At 48.3% G+C, this 23,259-nt stretch overlaps 1 protein-coding gene across 1 annotated transcript in view; it reads left to right on the plus strand.

Annotated features, from left to right (window-relative positions):
- Positions 1-23,011, plus strand: part of med13a (mediator complex subunit 13a) — a 52,461-nt gene extending 29,450 nt beyond the window's left edge. Inside the window, exons 7-30 of the mRNA XM_083697431.1 lie at positions 204-366; positions 854-964; positions 4,225-4,947; positions 6,038-6,254; positions 9,198-9,228; positions 9,703-9,824; positions 10,341-10,431; positions 11,056-11,264; positions 11,516-11,715; positions 13,269-14,209; positions 14,437-14,604; positions 14,988-15,211; positions 16,016-16,205; positions 16,486-16,906; positions 17,057-17,282; positions 17,502-17,693; positions 18,251-18,474; positions 18,743-18,885; positions 19,016-19,174; positions 19,890-20,078; positions 20,267-20,418; positions 20,765-20,929; positions 21,537-21,637; positions 21,831-23,011. Coding sequence (XP_083553557.1) covers positions 204-366; positions 854-964; positions 4,225-4,947; positions 6,038-6,254; positions 9,198-9,228; positions 9,703-9,824; positions 10,341-10,431; positions 11,056-11,264; positions 11,516-11,715; positions 13,269-14,209; positions 14,437-14,604; positions 14,988-15,211; positions 16,016-16,205; positions 16,486-16,906; positions 17,057-17,282; positions 17,502-17,693; positions 18,251-18,474; positions 18,743-18,885; positions 19,016-19,174; positions 19,890-20,078; positions 20,267-20,418; positions 20,765-20,929; positions 21,537-21,637; positions 21,831-21,963 — 5,495 coding nt within the window. The 3' untranslated portion in view covers positions 21,964-23,011. The remainder of the gene's footprint in view (positions 1-203; positions 367-853; positions 965-4,224; positions 4,948-6,037; positions 6,255-9,197; positions 9,229-9,702; positions 9,825-10,340; positions 10,432-11,055; positions 11,265-11,515; positions 11,716-13,268; positions 14,210-14,436; positions 14,605-14,987; positions 15,212-16,015; positions 16,206-16,485; positions 16,907-17,056; positions 17,283-17,501; positions 17,694-18,250; positions 18,475-18,742; positions 18,886-19,015; positions 19,175-19,889; positions 20,079-20,266; positions 20,419-20,764; positions 20,930-21,536; positions 21,638-21,830) is intronic.
- Positions 23,012-23,259: the final 248 nt, after the last annotated feature.

The raw sequence follows: 23,259 nt of genomic DNA on the forward strand, positions 1-23,259 counted from the left end.
TTTGTGCTTTTTATTTAAATCACATTAACCTTCTCTAGATAATAGGAAAAGCTTAGTTATCAAATACACCAATGAAAGTCTACTGACTGGTCTTTGGTGCATGTCCCCACCATCCTGAATGGTCTGGACAGAATGAGTTTTGTTTGATATTGGCCCTTTATGGGGGAGAGTGAATACCTTGCCTTCCTCTCTCCCTCCCCCAGTGGACTCCCAGTCGGCTCAGAAATGGGTGAAGTTGTCGTCGACGTCGGACAGCTTCAGTGTGGACAGTACCAGCCACCATGGGGGCAAGATCCCACGCAGATTGGCCAGCCAGGTGGTGGAGCGTGTCTGGCAGGAGTGCAATATCAACAGAGCCCAGAACAAGTATGTCTCATACACACACCCTACTGTACACACACACACACACACACACACACACACACAAACAAACTGAGCCAAGAATGATATTTCCTATTGTATCATGGCATATGATACACATGCACAACAGAGCCAAGAGAAACTTTATATCCATCACCGCACACATGTATAGTCAACGCTCTTTAGAACAAGTGTCTACCACGTCACAGAAACAGTCAAAAGAGTGTACAACAAATATTACAATATCACAGGCCTACTCAACAGAGCCCAGAAGAAATGTCTTGTACACACACACCCCTCAACATTGCCAAATGTCTGTCAAATTATAGGTTACACTCAAGTGATGAAGTGGAGTTGGAAATTAAACATTGAATGAGGCTCAAATTCCAAGTGAAGAACGTTTAGGAAAGACAGTATATAAAGAAGGTGAGAATAAGAATGACAAATAATCCATTTCTATCCAGTGTGCTCAGTGAGTGGTTGTATTTTCCAGGCGTAAATTCTCAGCAACAGCCAACGGTACCTGTGAGGATGAGCTGATGGAGAAAGTGGGAGCCTGGGATTTTGTGGAGTCAACACAGAGGTCAAGCTGCAACTGCTCGAGGTACGTGTGTGTGTGTTCTTTCTGCTGGACTAGCCCCTGCGGTCTCAATCCAAGCCATCTGGAAGAGGATACACTTAGGTGTCACTCTGCAAAACATTCATTGAAAACCATGTTTGAGGCTGTGGACTCAGTTCCATTGGATTTGTATTGGTTGACCTTAATAAGCAAAATTACTGTCTGGAACTTAAGTTAAAGTCTGGAGTATGACAAGCATTTTATTCTTAATGTGTATGATTTGTCTCTATTTCTTATTTAAGTGATAACCATGTCAGGGTTCAAGCCCCTACTTGTGTTTTTCCTGGAAGCTCAGACATTTATTCCCATGGTGGGTCAAAAGCAGTACTCTCTAGAAGAGATACGCGGCTGGTTTGACCTCTGGGAGAACTGTTTAGGGAGATGGCTGTTCTAAAAATGGAGTGTGTGTCTGCAACCCCTAATGTTGACAAATGAGACAGTGTGTCTAGTGGGTTAAATGTGAGGTTGAATGAGGTTGAATGTCGCCAGTCGTCTTCTTCTTTTATACACACACACACACACACACACACACACACACACACACACACACACACACAGTGCATTCGGAAAATACTAATGTAAATGTGATATTTCAGTTTTTTATTTTTAATAAATTAGCAAACATTTCTAAAAACCTGTTTTGGCTTTGTCATTATGGGGTATTGTGTGTATATTGATGAGGGGAAAAAATGAATTTAATCCATTTTAGAATAAGGCTGAAACATAACAAAATGTGGAAAAAGTGAAGGGGTCTGAATACTTTCCGAATGCACTGTGTGTATGTTTGTGTGTGTGTGTGTGTGTGTGTGTGTGTGTGTATATATATATAGTCGGGGGGGGGGGGGGGGTTAAGTCTCCCATTAACCAGCGCACTAAACCATTTGGTAATAAGCGGCTGCCTTTAATCTGTACACTAGCCAAGGGTGAGTGGTAAAGGAGCTTTACCCACTTAATAGAGTTTTCACCGATGCCAAACTTTGCTAGGACGCCTTTTCAGCATCAAACAATATCACAAGCCCCCACGTTTGGGTCTCACTGGCATGTTGAAGAACATGTAGAAGTGTCCTCATTAGGGAAAGCCTATTCAAGCCTATCATGAAGCCGGTTTGGTCCTCTTTTATGATCACGGGCAGCAGCTCCACTAGCCGTCTTGCAAGAAGCTTAGAGCACTTCATTGTCAATGGTGATGAGACAAGTCTACAAGACCCACATTTGTTGTTCTCTCTGATTGAAGATATATGCTAAATACAGAAGAGGTAGGCACCCATGCATGGCTGGGCTAGGGAGACAAGACAGAGGGACAGGGTGGGGGACACTACAGGGGGGGACGACGACTTGGTTGACCCCCTCAGGTCAACGTCATCACGTGACTCATCAGGACACAATCTTGTACTGCACCATCTGTGTGCTCTCAGTAAGGGAAAGGCTGCAGTCAGCAAGTCCCGCCACACACACACACACACACACACACACACACACACACACACACACACACAGAGCCACAAAAACACACCATGCTGCAGCTTGCACAAAGCTAGCTCCTTGACACCCTGCCTTGACACATATATATAATATAATATATATATATATATATATATAAGCTTTGCACAGAGTGAAGAGGACAGAGTTGGGGAAAGTCTGCTGGAGCTGTTAATTTGTTGGAGGGAACCCAGCATACGGGTGACATTGAAAAGGGAATCCCTGTGAGCAAAAATGGTATTGGCTCAGGCGTGCGTGCGTGTGTGTGTATGTTTTATACTAGCACGTTGTTTTCACTCCAGCCTGCTCTCTGCCGCAGTTAAGCAGCCGAGTTCTGTTCTAATCCTCTGAAGTAGTGGGGAGGACAAAAACTCCCGCCATTAAGAGGGAGAGCTTAGTTGTCAACGTGCTGCGCCCTGACCACAAGAGCAGCCTGCGGTTACACTGTTGACAGACGACCCACCAAATACACCTTCTAACCCCCCCTGACCCTGAAAAGACCATTCTCTCTCTATCACTCACACACACACACACACACACACACACACACACACACTGCAGTCAAGGCCTGGGTTTGGGCTGCTCAGCCCCCTTACAGTGAAACGTGAACGCTGTATGAGTGGGTAAAGCACGCCAGTGCTAACCTAGCGGCTCTCCCATGACCTGGCCCACAAATGTGTTTGTAGTGGGCGGGGGGTGTTGACAGCGGTGCTGGTATGCCTCGGACGGCCTGGGGCAGCAGGCTGGTTAGCAGGGGAGCGTGACAGTGCTAGGGCTTTATTGGCCGGTCAAATGGCCATGGAGTGGATGTCTGGCAGGGCGGCAGAGGGGGCCTGAGCTACTGGGGCCACACCACGAAACGTTCCAGAGAAACAGGGTTCCAACCAGGTGTTAGGGAATACTGCACTTGGAAAGAACAGGATGGGATGTGTGGTTTTGGTTGTGATCTGGATAGTAGAATGCAAAATAACAAACATGATTTTTGATTGGATGACATGTTTCGGAAGCAATTCATTTATTCAGCCTATTAATTACTTTTTAACTGCTCACTGGTTTAGTAAGTCAATGCAATGAAAAAGGAGGCAATTTGGCAGGGGCTTTATCAATTTATTAAAGGTGCTGTCTGTAATTCAAACAACAACAAAGCGGGTTCCGCGCCACTTTTTTGTTAAACAGCTGAGGGATGTGGCTGGAGAAATGTAACCATTGTTTACAAACAATGGAGTAAAATAAGCTTATTTTGCATTCTGATAGGGTAAAACAGCTTAGCCTAAGCTCATGAGGCATTATAAGTCATATTCTTCAAGAATCAATGGCTATATATTATAAAAAATGTATGTACCAATTACATTGCCACTTTAACAAAGCAAATGAAACAATACAGCTCACTAAAAGACGGATTGTGTACTCACTTCATTAAATTCATTGAATGTGAATAATTGAGCAAGTTGTGAATGTTGTATGTCAATGTTGAACTTTCTCCTGCACAAATCTCGTACTTTACATTTATTTGTTGTTGATTGTTTACATAGCTAATTGGTTTAAGGTTAGATATGTTCAGTTTTAAAACAAGTGCTTCAGTGTTTGAGAGTGTTGCTGCTTTTTTTTTTGCTTTTTTTTATCTATGGTACAGTTTTGATAGATTCTTTCTCTCTGAAGTATTTCATTTAATCTCTGTCATTGTTTTAAGCCTTTGTGAAGGTTTTGGCAAGCTGTCTCCCTCTACATAGAAATGACACGGTCCCTCTGTTCCATCTCTCTCCCAGGCACAAAACCCTGAAGCAGCGAGGAGGCAGCACCCCAGGCCAGCCCCAGTCTGCAGGCCAGCCCCCCCAGCCGCCCACCAAGCACAAGGCCGGGGGCGAGAAGCCCGACAAGGGTGACAAGCAGCAGAAGAGGCCGCAGACACCCTTCCACCACCGCAGCTCAGCCTGCGATGACGCCACCATGGAGACGGAGGCGGCCGCAGCGGGTCAGAGGTTAGCCATGAGGGCCCAGGAGGGCGGGCGCTTCCCTGGCCTGCGCCAGGCTGATGTGGGCAATGACTCCAAACCCCCCCAGCTACACAGCCGAGGAGTCAGCGGGGGACCCCCAGAGCTGGCAGGTTCGCCGCAGCCCCCTCCGCTCAGCCCCCACCCCTGCGAGCGCGGAGAAGAGACGGGGGACTCCATGAAGAACCCCTCCACCCCACACAGCCAACACTTCTACCAGCCACCCACTGAGCCCTGCCTGGTCTCCCAGAAGGGGGGCGACGACCCCCGCATGGACGGCCTGGCCCAGCACTTCCACACAGCCTACCCCGAGCCACTGGAGCCCACCGTCTACGTGGGTGCAGCAGTCAACTTGGAGGAGGACAGCTCCCATGCGCCCTGGAGGTTCTTCAACCTGCCCCGCAGGAAAGAGGCAGAGCTTCCCACGCCGCTGCTGCCTGGGGACAAGCTGAGGGACGAGGCCTCGGGAGGCCAGGACAACGTGGTGTCCGTCACTGAGTGAGTCACATTCACTGCCCACTCATACACATAGAGGGAGCTAGAGGCCCCAGTCATTCATTCTAGCTAGGCGTGCAATACCGTGTCCCCTCTATTTCATATACAGACTGGTCCCCTTTTTGAGGACCTCCAACATTCGAGAAAAAAAAAAACATGTTTTGAAAGAGCAGTGATGCAAAACCAAGCCCCTCCCCTCCCTTGCCCACCCCCCGTTCCACCGGCCTCAGAATGTTCTAGGTGGCGCTGAGCGCACACGGCACGTTAATCTCTCGCTATGTGCCCTTTTGACATCATACATCACTAATGTGCCTGGCCAGCACTGCGGCAGGCTGGAGACATTATTGATCCCCAACACACACAGGACCTGGGGATGGAGGTATGGTTAGATAAAGAAATGGATCCATCTACGCCCCTTCTATTACAACCACCCCCCCCCCCCCCCCCCCCCTCCCTGAAGGATAGTGTCAATCTCAAAGCATTGATATCATAGATGTGGCTTTGGTGGGAGAGGGAGGAGAGAAGTGGACATGAGAGATGAGTGGGCTGGAGAGCATGCAGGCAGACTAACTGTCCAGTCGGGTGGTGGTGGTGGTGGTGGTGGTGGTGAGAATTATCGGAGGGGTTATGCAATTCCAGGGTAGGCTGCTGGGCAGGGCTATTCTGGTGTGGTGTAATCCTTGTGGCCGCAGCTTTGAATGGCCGCTAATCTCCGGCCTGGGCCACTGCGCACTGTCGCCTCGCATCAGAGCCTGACCAGCCCGACGAGAGAGGGGAGCTAGGTCACTCCCTCCCCTCTCCTACAGAGGGGCAGCTCTCTCTAGTAGCATCTAAGCAATAACAACTAGAACACAGACCATGCTTATTGTTTTGGCCAGATACTGTGAGGGTGGGCCATTCTTAAAAAGAGCTAGTCATGAGACCAAGTCTAAGCTGATTATCTTGAGCTTGCAAACTCCCATGGTTCCCCCCCATGTCTGCTTCGGTATCCTCCTACCATTAGGTAGCCCCCCCCCCCCCCTTCCATTCTCATCAGTAACTGACAGCACTGTGTACCCCTGCTCTCCCTCATGCTACCCCTGTCTCATCCCAGACTGATGGCCACCTCCAAGAGGCCTCTGAAGGTGTCTGAGGAGCTACTGCAGAAGTACATTCAGAGGAGGAACCAGTACCTGGTGTCCGCCATCACAGACGGAGACCATGAGCCCGAAGTGGACCCCTACGCCTTTGTGGATGGGGACGTCAAGTTCTCCTTCTCCGACAAGAAGGACAAGACCGGCGCTGAGCGTGAGCCTGGGAAGAAACACAAGGTAGGTCTCTCTGCTTGGCACGTGGTCCCTGACACACCCATTGGGGTCCTGTCAGGTGAAGGGTGAAGAGATGGGTAGGGCTCATTATTAGGGTCAGGCTTTGGGTACGAAAATAAGTCATCTGCATTCCTGGAATTGTGCACTAGGTCTTGTCCTCTTTCGCTTTCCCCAAATCCACTGCACAGGAAGCCAGCTCTAATTCCCATTGTTATCTAAGCTGAGGGATGCCAAAATAGTTTGACGCCTCTAATTTCCTCACGCTTGTTTTGTTTTTCCTCTCTATCTGCCCCCTCTTACTCTCTCCTCCCTCGCCCGTGGGTTCTTGTGTTAATGTTAGTTGTGTTTCCAAACCTTGGCCACCTGTTAGCAGCGGAGAACGCCCTAAGCGCTTAGAGATCGGGAGCAGGGAGGAGAGACTGGGAGAGAGATTGTGGGGGCGTGTGGATGAAGTGAATTGGTTGCCTCCCTCCCTGTGTCTGAGGCTGCATGTCTCCCTGTGTCTGAGGCTGCATGTCTGCAGCATCCGTGAAGGCGCTTGGCTTTAACAGGCGAAATAAACCTAGCTCACTGAACCGTGCCATTTAAAAAGTCCTTTTTTTCTTTTTTTTCTTTTTTTTTTTTCTTTCATGAGGGCTGAGATTTTTTTTCTCTCCCTCGTGTGTAACTGTACTGTTGCCGCTGCTGCGCTGCTCCGGCCAGAGATGTCCCCCAGTGGCCACAATGTGCCTGCGTTTGCGTGTGTGTGTGTGTGTGTGTGTCTGTGTGTGCACTCACTCGCTCCCTCTCCTCTCCCCAGGATATGCTTCACAATGCATTGATGACACTGCAAAGTGTCAGTCTGTTTTTGTGTTTTTATGTGTGTGTGTTCATGAGTGGGCTCCTGGCAATCAATTCCTTTTGCCAAATTGGCTTCTATTTCTCTTTTTAAGATGTTTATCTGTGTGCAGGAGTTTGGTGTGCTGCCAATGCCCCAAACGTGATCTCTCCCCACTAGAAGCCCCTGCCTATGATGTTATACACTCACTTACCAGTGGGGTGTTGCAGAGAAAACAGGAAATGCTAGTGCACTACAGGGCACAATATGAGCATCCCACTGGCCTCTGCTGAGGTTTCAGCTGGATTTATTCAGTGCTGCAGGCTGCACTGGTATACAATGAGGTCGCCATGTCAGTAGTGCATCCACATTCTTTGGCATCACAGAAATTGTAGGGTTTGAGTCAGGACCTTTTGAATAAGTGCCTGAGCGAGAGAGAGAGAGTGAGTGAGAGCTCTTGCATGCAGACAGCCTTGGAATAATAAGGGCAGTGTGATGCAAGCCTGGAACACGTCCATCTACAGTGCCTTGTGTAAGTAATGGGACAGTGAAGCATGTTTTCTTCTTTTGGCTCTATACTCCAAAAGTTTAGATTTGGAATCAAACAATTATGTTGAGGTTGAAGTATAGATTGTCGGCTTTTATTTAAGGGTGTTTTTGTACATTATAACACTTGTTACACAGTCCCCCAATTTTCAGGGCACCAGAAGTAATGTGACAGGTTCATATAATGTCCAAATTAAGCACTCATGTTTAGTATTTGGTCAACAATCCTTTGCATGCAATAACTGCCTGGAGTCTGCAACCCATTGACCCCACCAGACGCTGGGTTAAATGAAATGCATGTTCAATTGGATTTAAATCTGAAGATTGAATTGGCCAGTCAAGAACTTTCCACTTTTTGGCCCTGAAAAGTTACTATGGCAGTATGACTTGAGTTATTGTGTTACGTCATCCAATGAATTTGGAGGCATTTGTGTGTACTTGTGCAGACAAGACGTTTCTGTACACCTCAGAATACATCAGTTAAGACAAGTTAGGCATTACAAACCATCACACCCCCTCCACCATGTTTCACAGATGAAGTGATGTGCAGAAAATGTTGGGCAGATCCTTTTTTCTCCAAACATTCTTGCAATCACTCTGGTACAAGAAGATAATATCCTTTTTCCAGGCTTTTTAGATACTTTTTTTTAACAAACTGTAACCTGACTATCATTTCTGAGGATAACGGTTTGCACCTTGCAGTAGTTTGGATGTTAATCTCTGACACATTTACACCTACCTTCTGGAGAGTGTTCCTGATCTGTGTGACAGTTGTTCTGGGTTTTTTCTTAATTATTGGTAAGCATGACACTTAATATAGACAGTTAATATATTGCATTCCATACGCACACACATACACAAACACACACTCACTCCTAGTTATTGATAAGGGAGATGGCGTCATTAGTGCTTATAGGTTTTCTTTTGTGGTTGTGTTGTTGTCTTTGCTGCTGTGCAGCGGGCCTTTAAGGGAAACAGATTAAAGGCCTTTACACAGATAGAGAGCCCCTGGAGCGTAATGAAATCAATGGCTGGAACATACCATTCCAATTCCCCAGCAGTGCTGCTGCTGTGTACACTGGGCCCATCAGAGGAGCACACAGCACTGAGCACTATCCCTCCCATATATTGACATCGCATTAGGCCGCGTTACCCGGCCGTGGCATTTCTCTGATACACTGCAAGCCTAGTCTGGAAATCTCATTAGCAGAGTCAGTGCAGAGCTGCCCCCCCTTCTACCTTCTCTCTCTTTATTTATTTTTTTTGAAGTGTGCCAAAAATAAACCCATTCTCCTCTGAGAAAGCAGCCCTGTTCTCACAGGCTCCAGACACCTGTGTAACGTTGCAGAAGCCAAAAGAAACATTTATGGTGTTTTTTTCTTTTTTCTTCATATTTCTCATCTTATACTGTGTTTATTGAATTACATCCTTGATCGGTATTTAAAAAAAAAAAAAAAATGTTTTATCATGTTTCATCAACTTTTTCCTGTCTGTTAAGTTTCTCTAAATTTGTTTCAAAATGTGTGTGCAGTGTTGATCTCGCTCTCATTCCTTCCCTCCTCCTGTCTCATTTTCTCTCCCAGGGGGAAGATGGAGCAGCAGGCCTATCAGATGGTAAGGATGCCCTGTATCTCCACTGCAGCTCTTTGGCTTGTTAGATGACAGGGTTGCCATTACATGAGCCTTCGGCCTTTCTGTCAGCACCACTAGCTTTGGATAATGGGTGAAACCATATTGTTGCTTCACTGTCATGGGCCTCCCTTAACAAAAGTCAAGGGTCTTTAAGCTTGGGTGTATCCGTGGCTCATGTTGATATCTATTGTAATGGAAAACTCGAATTCAGAGATACACAGCTTCAATTTTATTGAGATTAATTAGCAAGTTGTGACATCTTTGGCCAGTTATAGTGCATATAGTGGCAAGACTGTCCTCCTCAATGGTTTCTCTACCACTGAATTCCTCCTCTGTGTAATCATTGCCAGGTTCTGATATTGAGGTCTGGGTATGTGTTTGAGGGTTGGGAGATAGGTGCCTTGTTAGGGTTGGATGGTTACTTACCCCATCTCTGTGTGTATTCCTCCCCCTCAGACGCCCAGCGGGCAGCAGCCCACAACCGCACAGCGTCCACCAGCCTGATCCACGAGACAGACCTGGCCGTGTCCATCAACGACCTGGACAACCTCTTCAACTCTGACGAGGATGAGCTCGCGGTCAGTGGGGCCTGCCAGCAGCCTGCTGCACTAAACCACAATGAATATCCCATTAGCTAGAGTACTGCCTGGCAAGAGAGCTGTGTGTGTGTGTGTGTGTGTGTGTGTGTGTGTGTGTGTGTGTGTGTGTGTGTGTGTTGCATACATGCAGTTCATCAGCGGCTGACAAGTCATCCTACAACACATTGCAGTGTAATAGTGGCTTAGATTCAAATAGGCTTTCCCCAGCCCTGAGATGGATTGATTCCAAAGTGTTCCATACCCCACAGAACTGCTGAAGCTCACAGTCCAAGCCCTTTGCGGTGACTATGTATAGACCAGCCTGGCAGTGCTACTGCAACACTCTAGGGTGCAATGTCACCAGTGTGAAGGGATCCCAAAACCTCTACTCAAATGCCCTCACTGTTGTGGAACTTAGCATTGACTTGCTGTCCCCATAGTAATACAATATGTATGTGTATGATGATGTTCAAATTCACCGTTGAATGTAACAACGTGTTTTTGTTTTTTCCACAGCCTGGTTCCAGGCGAGCGGTGAACGGAACGGACGATAAATTTGGCAGCAAGGAACCAAAGCCAACAAATCTGGACCCAGTATCCTGCATCAGTAAGTCTGCCTCTGCTGGCTCACTGCACACTGATCAGATATGGCTCGCTCACCTAGCCCCAAGCGCCATGCCCCAGGGAAAGAGTTGCCCTAAGCATTGGTCTAGGATCAGCTCTCCCTATTCCCGAACCACTTAAGGCTTTAAGATCATGCACTGCAAATGTGCTTGGGGCATCTTTAACCTATGCAAAAGTCATCATATGATACTTGGAAAGTACGGGATTGGATCCATTAATTCCCTAATGAAGCTTAAAGCTCTTCAGTAACAAGTCTGAGCACCATTTGTTCTCCGGAAAGATGTGTACCCACGTTGCGCCACCTAGTGGTAGAGTTTGGCTGTATTTAGTGATTGATTGTCCAAGCAGCTGCAGCTCAACTTAAAACAGACAGCTCTGAGCCTTGGGGCAGGAACCACTCTTGTTATCTTTATGTGACTTGCTCAGTGCTTTGTATTCAAAACAAGGGGCTCATCCAGCAGCAGGAGTCTCAAACTGTTGCTCATACATATTGTCTGAGCTTTCATTGCCTTCGGATTTCAAATCCAGACTTTATTCTCTTAATGGGAACTGTAACCTTCATTTCTCTGACTGTTTTCACCCCCCCCCCCCCCCCCCCCCAATCCAGGCTCAGCAGACCTGCACCAGATGTTCCCCACGCCCCCCTCCCTGGAGCAACACATCATGGGCTACTCCCCTATGAACATGGGCAGTAAGGAATATGGCAACATGGAGCATGGCGCCGGCATGACCTCGCTTGACGGCACCTCCCTGGGGGGACAGTTCAAGATCGAGGTGGAGGAGAGCTATTGCAGCCCAAAGCCCTCGGAGATCAAGGTGAGTTTGGACTATAACTTCAACACCAACCGACGACCCCTTAAGCCATGGATCGATTCACTGCGTCACTGAACTTGTATTTCTTGATTTCAGGATGCCGGTGTGCACAAGCCTCTTAATGGTTTTGAGTTATTGTCGCTTCATTTTAAATGAGAAATACATGAAGGTCTCGTATTACTGTGGCTATTTGACAGCTACTGTATGCACACATGGTCTCACCGCTTCATTCCCTCTGTGCCCGCCTCTCTTAGGACTTCTCCTTTGTGTACAAGCCGGAGCTGTGCCAGGCGTTCGTGGGCTGCTCCATGTTCGCCCCTCTGAAGGTCCTGCCCAGCCAGTGTCTACCGCCCATCAAGCTGCCTGAAGAGTGTGTGTATAGATCTAGCTGGACTGTGGGAAAACTGGACATGCTCAACCCTGTACCCACTATGACTTTCCTTAACAAGGACAGGTAAGACCACCGCACTCAAGTATATCCTGTCAATAGCCAAAACCGCTTTCCCTGAAAACCATTTGCCTCATCTTCTTCTATATGAAGCACTTGAAAAAAGAAGCACACTTCACCAGTAGAAAAAGTACTGAATAGGGCCCACCTGCTAAGTATGGGAGGGCTGTCTCACCAGCCAGACTGACTGAGGACCCTCTCCGTCTAAAGCCTGTGGAACCAATAGAGATTTTTCCACTCGCTCCAAGGATTCTTTACAATTCGCAATGCTCATCTGTACTGAGGGATACCGAAGCCAGAGTGTAATTTAGACTTACAGGATACAGACAGATACCGTGGCTGTCTTGAATTTGTGCGCAAGCGCAGAAACATACACGCGCACACACACACACACACACACACACACACATACACACACACACACACAGGTTTATCCCTTGCCCCCTGAGGAGACTTCTCCATTTCTCATGCATGGCTGATTGAGGCAGAGGAGGGAAATGAGTGTAAAATTCATCATGATTGAAGGTGAGGATTATCAGCCCAGAGTGCTGAGCTGGGCCTGTGGCAGCTGGATGTCACCTCTGTGTAGATCATCTCACTGTTTATTTTGCAGATATTATTAACCGTTTTCTACACAACTCAATACACCCACGTGTCGTAGCTGCAAGACCTCATCCGTAGTGTGATATTGGCAAAAAAGCAATTGAGGGATTTGCTGTTCTTTTTTATTTTTCAAAATGGCTTCATTCAAAATCAGATTAATTCTACTTAAAATGGTGGAGAATTGCTGTCGTCCAAACATATGCCTATGTGATTTGAGCTGTACCTCTGCTCCTGGTCAGAGGGGCTGTAGAGGGGGGCCTTCTGTGCACAGCAGGGAATCTGCAGAGTGCTAAGACTGGCTATAAAGTCCCAGGTTGTAAAGGAGTCATGGGAAATCCGTTTATAAGCTGGTCAGGCTGCTTTTATGGCCCTCAGTACTTAACCTGCCTCGGGTATAAAGAGGGCCTTCTCTAGGTGCAGGGGCCTGGTTTGAGAGAGGGCTCCACCAGGAGTTGTTTCCCACACGTATAGGGACAGGCTGTGCTCTCTCCTCGCAGCTGCTTGCCTGCCCAAAAATAGACTCTCCCTCACGGAGGGGAGCTTGTTGAAATGGCAGCACCTTCCTCTCTCTCGCTCTCTCTCTCTCTCGCTCTCTCTCTCTCTGTCTCTCTGTCTCTGTCTATGTACCACGGTCGCATACCCTGACAGTCAAGCAGTCATCTCAGCTTGTTCTGCATTCCTCCCTTGTTGAATGTTTTTACATTCCTCTCCCTTGTTAGCTGACCTATTTACAGGAATGGGGTTGCACTTGATGATAGTGAAATGCATTGTTTACATACTGACATTTGTAACCATACACAGAGCTGTCTTGTCTTGAAGACATAGGATACAAACTAGCAGGGCGCTGCTCTGTCATTCCCAGATATACAGTTCCTGCATGCTCTGCTGTGTTACTCACTCTTCTGTATCTCTGTGTTCATATCTGACTCCTCCTGTCCTCTCTCTCTCTGTTGCAGTAACATCCCCAGTGTAGGCAGTGCCATGGACCAGGACTATAGCCAGAGCTACACGCCCCAGACCCACACGCCCTTCATGTCCAACAGTGCCCCGCCTAGCAACAGTGGCACGGGCATCCTACCCTCCCCAGCCACCCCGCGCTTCTCCGCCCCAACCCCACGCACACCCCGCACCCCACGCACCCCCCGGGGTCCCTCCAGTGTCCAGGGCTCGCTCAAGTATGAGAACTCGGACCTGTACTCGCCCGCCTCCACCCCCTCTACCTGCAGACCCCTCAACTCTGTAGAGCCTGCCACCGTGCCCTCCATCCCTGAGGCCCACAGCCTCTACGTCACCCTCATCCTCTCTGAGTCGGTCATGAACCTCTTCAAGGACTGCAACTTTGACAGCTGCTGCATCTGTGTGTGCAACATGAACATCAAGGGAGCCGACGTGGGGGTCTACCTGAGTGACCCCATCGGAGAGGCCCAGTACCCCTGCACCTGTGGTTTTAGCGCTGTGGTCAACCGCCGCTACGGCAACGGCTCAGGCCTCTTCCTGGAGGACGAGCTGGACATCATTGGACGGGGCTCGGACGTGAGCCGTGAGGCCGAGAAGCGGTTCGAGGCCCTGCGTCTGTCGTCTCTGGAGAGGACGGGGGGTGGGGGAGGAGGAGCTGGGAGGGGGGAGCGCGTCCCAGACGAGCTCATCCTCCTGCTGCAGGACCAGTGCACCAACCCCTTCTCACCCATCGCTGGCGTGGAGCCTGATAGCCTGGCGGCGCGGGGAGCCGAGGGTGCCCCTGTTCCCCCCTGTGTGAGGGTGGAGGAAAGGGACTACCACAGCGACTGTTACATGGCTCTGGAACACGGCCGCCAGTTTATGGACAACATGTCAGGAGGCAAGGTGGATGAAGCACTGGTCAAGAGTACCTGTCTACACCACTGGTCCAAACGGAATGGTGAGACCTTTGTTTTTCTTGTTTGTTTTCATAAATTTGCAATGTGTCATTCCAACCCCAACCTTTATGACTGATGATTTAACCTATTCAAAATCATAAGCTTCACAGGGGTCTCTAAATGCATGTACATTTTTTGTAGTAATAAAAAAAAAAAAAGGTTTCAGCATGTAGTTATCTAGCGTTCTCAGTGTTCTGTGTGTCTCTCTCTGACTCCTCCTCCTCTCCAGCGGTGGACGTGAGTGCCCTGTGCTCTCAGGATGTGTTGCGGGTGCTGCTCTCCCTCCAGCCTGTTCTCCAGGACGCCATTCAGAAGAAGAGGACGGTGCGATCCTGGGGCGTCCAGGGACCCCTCACCTGGCAGCAGTTCCACAAGATGGCTGGACGAGGCTCCTACGGTAAGCCACCAGGGACACAGCGTCCTCCAAGGGCAGGAAGCACACTGTTTTTCAAAGGATACTAATTGCTTCAGTGTAGTAGTGCCACCCAACCTGAGCCTGGTAATGACATTTGTTGTCACTCTTGTCAGAGTTTGTGTGTGTGTGCGTGTGTGTGTGTGTGTGTGTGTGTGTGTGTGTGTGGCTGAGTCAGGGCAGGCAGATGCATGTGTGTGCTGGCAGATCAATAGGCAGCTCAGTCACACTGCTGTACTCCAGATGTCTGCTCTGTGGGGAGCCGCCGCTGGGACTCATTTGAGGCTCTCAATCTCGCCCTGAAAGGTGGCTGTGGTGGCTTGTTTAGGCACTTACTCACCACCTTCCCTCTCTCCTCCCTCCCTCAGGTACAGACGAGTCTCCAGAGCCCCTGCCCATCCCTACGTTCTTAGTGGGTTATGAGTATGACTTTGTGGTGCTGTCACCGTTCGGCCTGCCCTACTGGGAGAAGCTGCTTCTGGACCCCTTTGGCTCCCAGAGGGACGTGGGCTACCTGGTGGTGTGTCCTGACAACGAGGCCCTCCTCAGTGGAGCCAAGAGCTTCTTCAGAGACTTAACGGCCGTCTACGAGGTAAGGCTGACAAAATGCCTACAACAACACCAATTGGAATTGAATTGGAATTTCAAGAGATTGAAGTGGAATTGACACTAGCCCTGCTAGAGCAGCTTTCAGACAGCATACTGTAATTATTGATCAGATGGTCGTCTCCGGTCCCCCATGACCTCTCATTTGAATGCCTGCACTACACCAGCTCACTCACTCATTCCTGTGTCTAATCGTTCCCCGCTCCTCTGTCTCTCTCTTTCTCTGTGTGTCTCTCTCTCCCTCTCTTTCTCTGTGTCTCTCTCTCTCTTTCTCTCTCTTTCTCTGTATGTCTCTCTCTCTTTCTCTGTGTGTCTCTCTTTCTCTGTGTCTCTCTCTCTCTTTCTCTGTATGTCTCTCTCTCTTTCTCTGTATGTCTCTCTCTCTTTCTCTGTGTGTCTCTCTCTCTTTCTCTGTGTCTCTCTCTCTCTTTCTCTCTTTCTCTGTATGTCTCTCTCTCTTTCTCTGTGTGTCTCTCTTTCTCTGTGTCTCTCTCTCTCTGTATGTCTCTCTCTTTCTCTGTATGTCTCTCTCTCTTTCTCTGTGTGTCTCTCTCTCTTTCTCTGTCTCTCTCTCTTTCTCTGTGTGTCTCTCTCTCTCTGTCTCTCTCTTTCTCTGTGTCTCTCTCTCTCTTTCTCTGTATGTCTCTCTCTTTCTCTGTGTCTCTCTCTCTTTCTCTGTGTGTCTCTCTCTCTGTCTCTCTCTTTCTCTGTCTGTCTCTCTCTCTTTCTCTGTGTGTCTCTCTTTCTCTCTGTCTCTCTCTCTCTCTCTCTCTCTGTGTGCACCCTGTAGTCTTGTCGTCTAGGCCAGCACCGGCCCATTTCAAAAGGACACCCGGACGGCATCGTGCGAGTGGGAGGAGCGGCTGCCAAGAAGCTGGCGGAGCAGCCGGTGAGCGACTGGTTCCTCAAGGCTGCCAGCGGTAACAGTGACGCCTTCGCCAAGCTCAAGCTCTACGCACAAGTGTGCCGCCACGACCTCGGTATGTTTGATTGACAGATTGAATGCCCCTTGGGTAGAGCCCTTGGCTTTTCAGTAGATGGACTCTGCCCTTTGTTAGTCCGTGCTCACCGTTGATAGTTCTGATGACATGGCCAAATTCTCTTGACTCTCTTAATTCTCTTTCTCAATGTTGGTCTCAGAGGTGCTTTGAAAAAGGTTCATGTGCTGACTAAATTGACTGGTTCTCACTGCTACTGTTTGCTTGCAGTTTGATTTTCAGGCTAATGGAGTTCTTCATTGTGTGTCTCTCTTCCTCTCAGCTCCATACCTCGCTGCACAGCCTTTAGACAGCTCCCTCCTCATGCAGCCTAGTCCCCCTCCGTCATCCAACCAATCCTCATCCACACAATCGTCCGGCTCCTCCTCCTCCACATTGGCAGGCCCCCAAAGCTCAGTGACCCCCGGAGGCCCCTCCCTTCCCAACAGCAGCAATAGTGCGCCTGGCAACAGCGCTGGCGTAGCCAACAGTGTGGCGGCGCCCTCGGGCCAGCCAGGCAGTGGGATGCAGTCTGCCAAGCCTAGCGCCTTCCCTCCCTTTGGGAACATGGGCGTGCAGAGCCAGAGCCATGGTGGTGCGACCCAGGGCGGGCAGCTGGGCCAGCAGGCTGGAGCCCAGAACACTGGCCTCCCTGGAGACAACTCCACCAGCCAGACTCCAGGGCCCACAGAGCCCCTAGAGAGGTACTACATAGCACTCATGCATGCACTTGTACACTTGTACATATGCATGCATATACACCAACCGCAATAGTTGACGTTGCTCCTAGTTTGTGTTAAGATTATTTATATCTGAGCATTCCTAATCCTAACCTCTCCGTCTTCTCTCCCCAGCACCTTGGAGAGAGAGAAGGTTGGAATACCGACGGACGGAGAGTCTCACGCCATCACATACCCACCGGCCATTGTGGTCTACATTGTGGACCCTTTCACGTACGAGGAGCCTGAGGGAGGTGCGGGCCCAGCTCACTCCAGTGTGTGGACACTGGGACTGCTGCGCTGCTACCTGGAGATGCTTCAGTTCCTCCCCCCACACATCCGCAACTCCATCTCTGTGCAGGTCAATTAACTTAATTTAATGGCTTTTTTTTTTACTTTATTGGTGCAACACAAACAAACAAATTTTTTTGGGGAAAAAACAAGGTGTTAATTGGGTGGATGGGTGGGCGGGTGTGGAGTAGTGGGTGGGTGTCTTGAAATAGAACACATTTTAACAAAAAATTCTGATGTGTGTGTGTGTGTATTGCTCCTGCTGACCTGTGTTTGTCTCCTCTTTCAGATCATCCCCTGCCAGTACCTGCTCCAGCCTGTGAGAAATGAGGAGCGTCACATCTACGCCCAGCACCTCAAGTCCCTGGCCTTCTCAGTATTCTCCCAGTGCAGACGACCCCTGCCCGGCTCCACCAACGTCAAATCTCTGACAGGCTTCGGCCCCGGCCTGGCCATCGACACCGCACTAAAGAGCCCTGAGGTAAACAGGACTGACAACTAAAGGTGTAGCGTTAGCATACTAACTCTCTATCTGTCCTGCAGATAGACTAAACAAGCCCTCTGCTCTCGTCATGTTCAGTGTGGTAGAGAGAGAAGAAGAGGCACTGAGGTGAATAGAGTGTTACACTAACCCCCTCAGTTCTGGTACAGGACCAAGGGAACTTGTAACCCTCAGCTTCTCTTGAGTTTTCTTTCCATTATCTGCTTGGGTAGCTCACTGAGACCTCCCTAATGGGATCCAGCTTGCAGGTGTAGACGGAGGCGGGTTCAGACTAGGATCCAATCCAATTTACTCTCCCAGTCACTGCTACATTTCCCCCTAACACAGAGGGAGACGTGAGCTACTTAGCTGGATAAATGGAATGGCTGGGATTTGGGTGGGACGGTGGTAGTATTGACAGCACAGTGGCACTGGCAGGATCCTACCTGGCTAGCCAACCAACCCAGTCAGTGACTTGTAGACATACGATGTTGTAGTCATAGTGTAGATAAAGCCCCAGATCCTGGTCTAACCTTTGACCTTTCCCCCGTCCACAGAGACCAGAGTGTTTGCGACTCTACACGCCTCCCTTCATCCTGGCGCCTGTGAAGGACAAGCAGACGGAGCTGGGGGAAACGTTCGGCGAGGCGTCGCAGAAGTACAACGTGCTGTTTGTGGGCTACTGCCTGTCCCATGACCAGAGATGGCTGTTGGCCACCTGCACTGACCTGTATGGAGAGCTACTGGAGACCTGCATCATCAGCATCGACGTGCCCAACAGGTGGGGCTGCACGCCTTCATCATCCTCATCATCTTCACCATCAACATACCACACGCTGGAATGTTACAAATAGCAGACCTTCACAGCTAACAGTCTTTTGAGCAATGCAATGTTTGTTGTGGGTTGAGTTTGATATGAGCAGGTGACAACGGCTAATTGTAGATGATGTAATTTTACTTCCACCTTACATGTCTTGGGATTTGTAGTATGAAGTGTTCAGTAGTGGTTTCTGAATGACGGTGTATAATATGTTTGTGTTTTCAAACAGAGCGCGGAGGAAAAAGGGCTCTGCCCGGAGGCTGGGCCTGCAGAAGCTGTGGGATTGGTGCTTGGGGCTGGTGCAGATGACATCAGTGCCATGGAGGGTGGTGATTGGCCGCTTGGGTAAAATTGGACACGGGGAGTTGAGAGGTGAGGGAAACATTAAACCAGCAGTTTTAGGATTTGCCTTATAGACTTAAAGCACTAATATACTATTACACATGGATGCTGTCTTGCTCATTCACTCATTCCCCACTCCCCCCCCCCCCCCCAATCCTAGATTGGAGCATTCTGCTGAGTAGGAGGAACCTCCAGTCTCTGAGCCGCCGTCTGAAGGAGATGTGTCGCATGTGTGGCATCTCTGCCTCGGACACTCCCAGCATCCTCAGCGCCTGCCTGGTCGCCATGGAGCCGCAGGGCTCCTTTGTCATCATGCCAGGTATTGTGTCCTCCTGTGTGTTTTGTTTCTTTCAACACCATTTACTTACTCAATGATCCTGGCCATAAACACACTATCATAATCTCGCGATCAAATCTATAGTGATGAATGATTTCTGCTCCCCTTCATCCTAGCGGTGTTTTTCCACAGGGAGTGGCAGGCCACTTGGTGTGTGTGTGTGTGTGTGTGTGTGTGTGTGTGTGTGTGTGTGTGTGTGTGTGTTGTGATGGATGGTGGCAGCATATCATAATGCATGTCCCTTCTTGTCGTTATCAGATTGATGGCTCAGAGGACAGTGTTCCTCAGTCATAAAGCACTGGTTTTGAGACTCCATTGATTTTTGTCTGATGTGATGGAGCACTAGATGGGTTTATTTTTGGGGAGTGAAGGGATTGTCACACTGCATAATGTGGGCCTCTATGAAGACTGGTCCCTCCAGGCCATGCCTTTTATTGAAGAAGATTAGTGTTATACTTAAACGGATGTGCTAATCTGTTCAACTGGGAATTGAGTCCTGGACTTAAAGATGAGTGTACTCAAAGGGATCATTGATGACTATGATTGAAAGATTATGGATTTTATTGCCGTCTTATTTTACTAATTGATCGATATGAACTGTATGATTTAAAAAAATATATATATATTATTGTGATTAGGATGAGTGTATTGACCTGTCTGTCTTTCTTTCTTTTTCTCTCTCTTCTTCCCTCTCCAGACTCTGTGTCGACAGGCTCAGTATTTGGCCGCAGCACTACTCTGAACATGCAGACGTCCCAGCTTAGCACGCCTCAGGACACATCCTGTACACACATCCTGGTGTTCCCCACCTCCGCCTTCGTCCAGGTGGCCAGCTCCAACTACACTACTGACACTAACATCGACATCGCCTTCAACACCACCAATGGTGAGTCAGTCAGTCAGTCAGTCAGTGCCCTGCTTCTGCTCTGTCTGCCCTCACCTGTCACCTTCACTCCAATGGAGAGGCTGCTCTCGTTGGACAGGCAGAGAGCTCTCCTCTTTATTTCTTACTCTTTTTAGTCTATTGAAAACCGATTGTAAACTAACTATCTCTCCCTCTCTTCCTCTCTCCAGATGGGTCGGACACTATCGGGATCTTTGACCTGCTGGACCAGGAGAATGACCTGGTGGACCCAGACATCATCAACATCCTGCCAGCCTCGCCCACCACCTCGCCTGTGCACTCCCCAGGCTCACATTACCATCACGGGGGTGATGGCAGCAAGGCGAGTCCCCAGCCCACCACTTAGACCTCACTGTTAGCTTTAGAAAAGCCGCATGGCAGAGTTTGGCCTTGCAGGTTTCTCTGCTGCCAATAGAACGCGCACATGACTGTCGACCCTTGGGGCAAGTGTTTGATTCCCAGTCTTGCACTTTTTGTTCTGTGACCCGTCTCTGCCTGTCTTCCTCTGCCATTACTATCAATAAAATAGGAAAATAACATATATATATATATATATATATACGATTTAGAAAAGCCAAAAAGGTCCCAAACTGTTATTGAAAAGATCTAAAAGAAATGTTGAGTATTGTATTGGCCTATGACTAATTCTTCTCTTGCTGTAATTCCAGGGCCAGAGTACGGACCGCATGGAGTCTCATGATGAAGTTCCTAACATCCTGCAGCAGCCCCTGGCCCTGGGCTACTTTGTGTCCACAGCCAAAGCCGGCCCACTGCCTGACTGGTTTTGGTCAGCCTGCCCTCAAGCTCAGAACCAGTGTCCCCTTTTCCTCAAGGTACAATACCAGCCTCTGCCCTCACTTCTGGACATAAGACCCCTTCTGATAATATGCTTGCCTGAAGTGCTTGTTAACATTTTATCTATCACATTTCAGTTTGTATCATTCCATAGACATCGCTTTTGACAAACTCGTACCTCGACCAGTGTACACACAGTTTGAGATAAAGCCAATTAAATGGCAATCTCACACCACAGGAGTGTGACGAGATATCAGCATCAGTTGTTTGGGAGGTCGGCAGGGCTCAGGTTGTTGGAGCGATCCATCGGTCTCTGACATCTCCTGTTTTACCTGGCCTCAGTTATGAGATGTGCTCCTCTCTCCTCCATTATTGATTTAGTCTCTGGCAAACGGAGGTTTCAATAATTCAGATCCAGTGCTGGTTTGGTCAGGCACGTTGTGTGTGTGTGGGTGGGGGGGATCTGGGAAAAAAGATGGTCATTTTTCAGGGGGTTGACAGTCAAAAGCTTGTGGTAGTAAGGTCAAGCACTTATCATAATAAACATCACTTTTGCCTACACTGTTACTGAGTGTTTGTTCTCGGCTTGCTGTGAGAGTGTCTTAACCAGCTTGTCTCTGACTCCTTGTTGTTCTCTCTGCCCAGGCCTCTTTGCACCTCCACGTGTCTTCAGTGCAATCAGATGAACTGCTGCACAGCAAACACTCCCACCCCCTCGACTCCAATCAGACCTCAGACGTACTCAGGTAAACACACCCACCCATACACTCCTGGCTAAAGAATGCAGGGCTCGTCCGTTGAATATCTTTAACACTCACAGACACACACTGAAAGTGCATAAGTGCCTGTGAAAGAGCATGTGAAGTAGCCCCACTTGATTTCATACTGTGAGATGCGTGTTCTTGTGAATAACACATGCGGTATCTCCTCCCTCTGCAGATTTGTGCTGGAACAGTACAACGCCCTCTCCTGGCTGACGTGTGACCCAGCGACGCAGGACCGGCGCTCCTGTCTCCCCATCCACTTTGTGGTGCTCAACCAGATGTACAACTTCATCATGAACATGTTGTAACGAACAGCCAGAGGGGAGAGGAGAGGACAGTGGGACCCTCCAAAGGGATTCCAACCTGACAGATGACTACTACAGTGCTGGGCTTCAATACTCGGGTGGATCTGGAACGGGACTAGATCAGAGGGCCGCTGGAGTGCTACTAGAATAGCGACGGCTCAGCCAGCTCCTGCCACTGTGACACACACAAGTAGAAGGACAGAGAGAAAGAGATCCTGAACAAATGAGGCTAATAACAGGAGCGAATGAAAGAAAAAGATTCCTGTTGCCATGTATTCTGCATGGTAGCACCGAAATCGGCCAGTTCATGTGGGAAACATGTCTGTAAAGTATTGGAAGAAAAGGGACATTTGTGATCGAAAAACTTGAGAATGGATCCTTGGTTTTAAGACCTGATATTCCCTTTTCCTTTGGATGAAATTGTATCCAAATGAAATGCCTGCATCTATCTTATTTATTGTACGTTTTTAAATGTATAATTTGTCTTATTTCTTAACCTCTTTTATATATTAAAAAACCGAGAAGGTTTATATTGCCTTCCTGCTTTCAAGCAATTGGTCTAAGATATATGTAATCGTCTTAATTAAAAAACAAATGAAAAACCTAGAAAAATGAAATAAAGTCGCAGTAGGTTGCTTTTAGAATATTATTTTTTGTAATGGGGACAGAATATTTGTATTGTCACGATGTACAGAAGAAGTAGATTGGAGAATTATGTCCATGCCTTTGCGTGTGGAGGATTTACAGCTAAGCTGTAGCTGCAGAGGACTTGTACAGCAATGAAGTTCACTGTGTTCAAATAAAGAGGTACATTGTCGTATATAGTATTTTATACCACACATTTAGACACAAAAACCAAACGGATATGGATATATATATATATATACATATATATATATATATATATATACATATATGTATATGTATATATATATATATGTATATGTGTATGTATATGTGTATATATATATATATAAATAATTATATATGAATGCCGTGCCAGCGATGGGTGGTGCGGCTTCTGTTTTAGGAATAAAGTGCGTCAACTCAATTGTTTCTCCTGTGCTTGTGTTTATTGCTGGGGAGGGATTGTGATGTGCAATTCAACAAGGACATCAATAGTAAAGTGAACTATTTGCATCGCTTGGATATAGCAAGACCAGTTCATATCTTTATGGCAGACATGCAGTGTCATTTACAACACATCCCCATATACCTCTCCTTATCCCTAATATAAACCCTTATTGGCTCTGAAGTCCAGTCTTTGAGCACCATTTCTTTGTGGTTATGGGTGCATTT

The sequence above is a fragment of the Argentina silus genome (genome assembly GCF_951799395.1).
Source record: "Argentina silus genome assembly, chromosome: 2".
NCBI classification, from domain to species: Eukaryota; Metazoa; Chordata; class Actinopteri; order Argentiniformes; family Argentinidae; genus Argentina; species Argentina silus.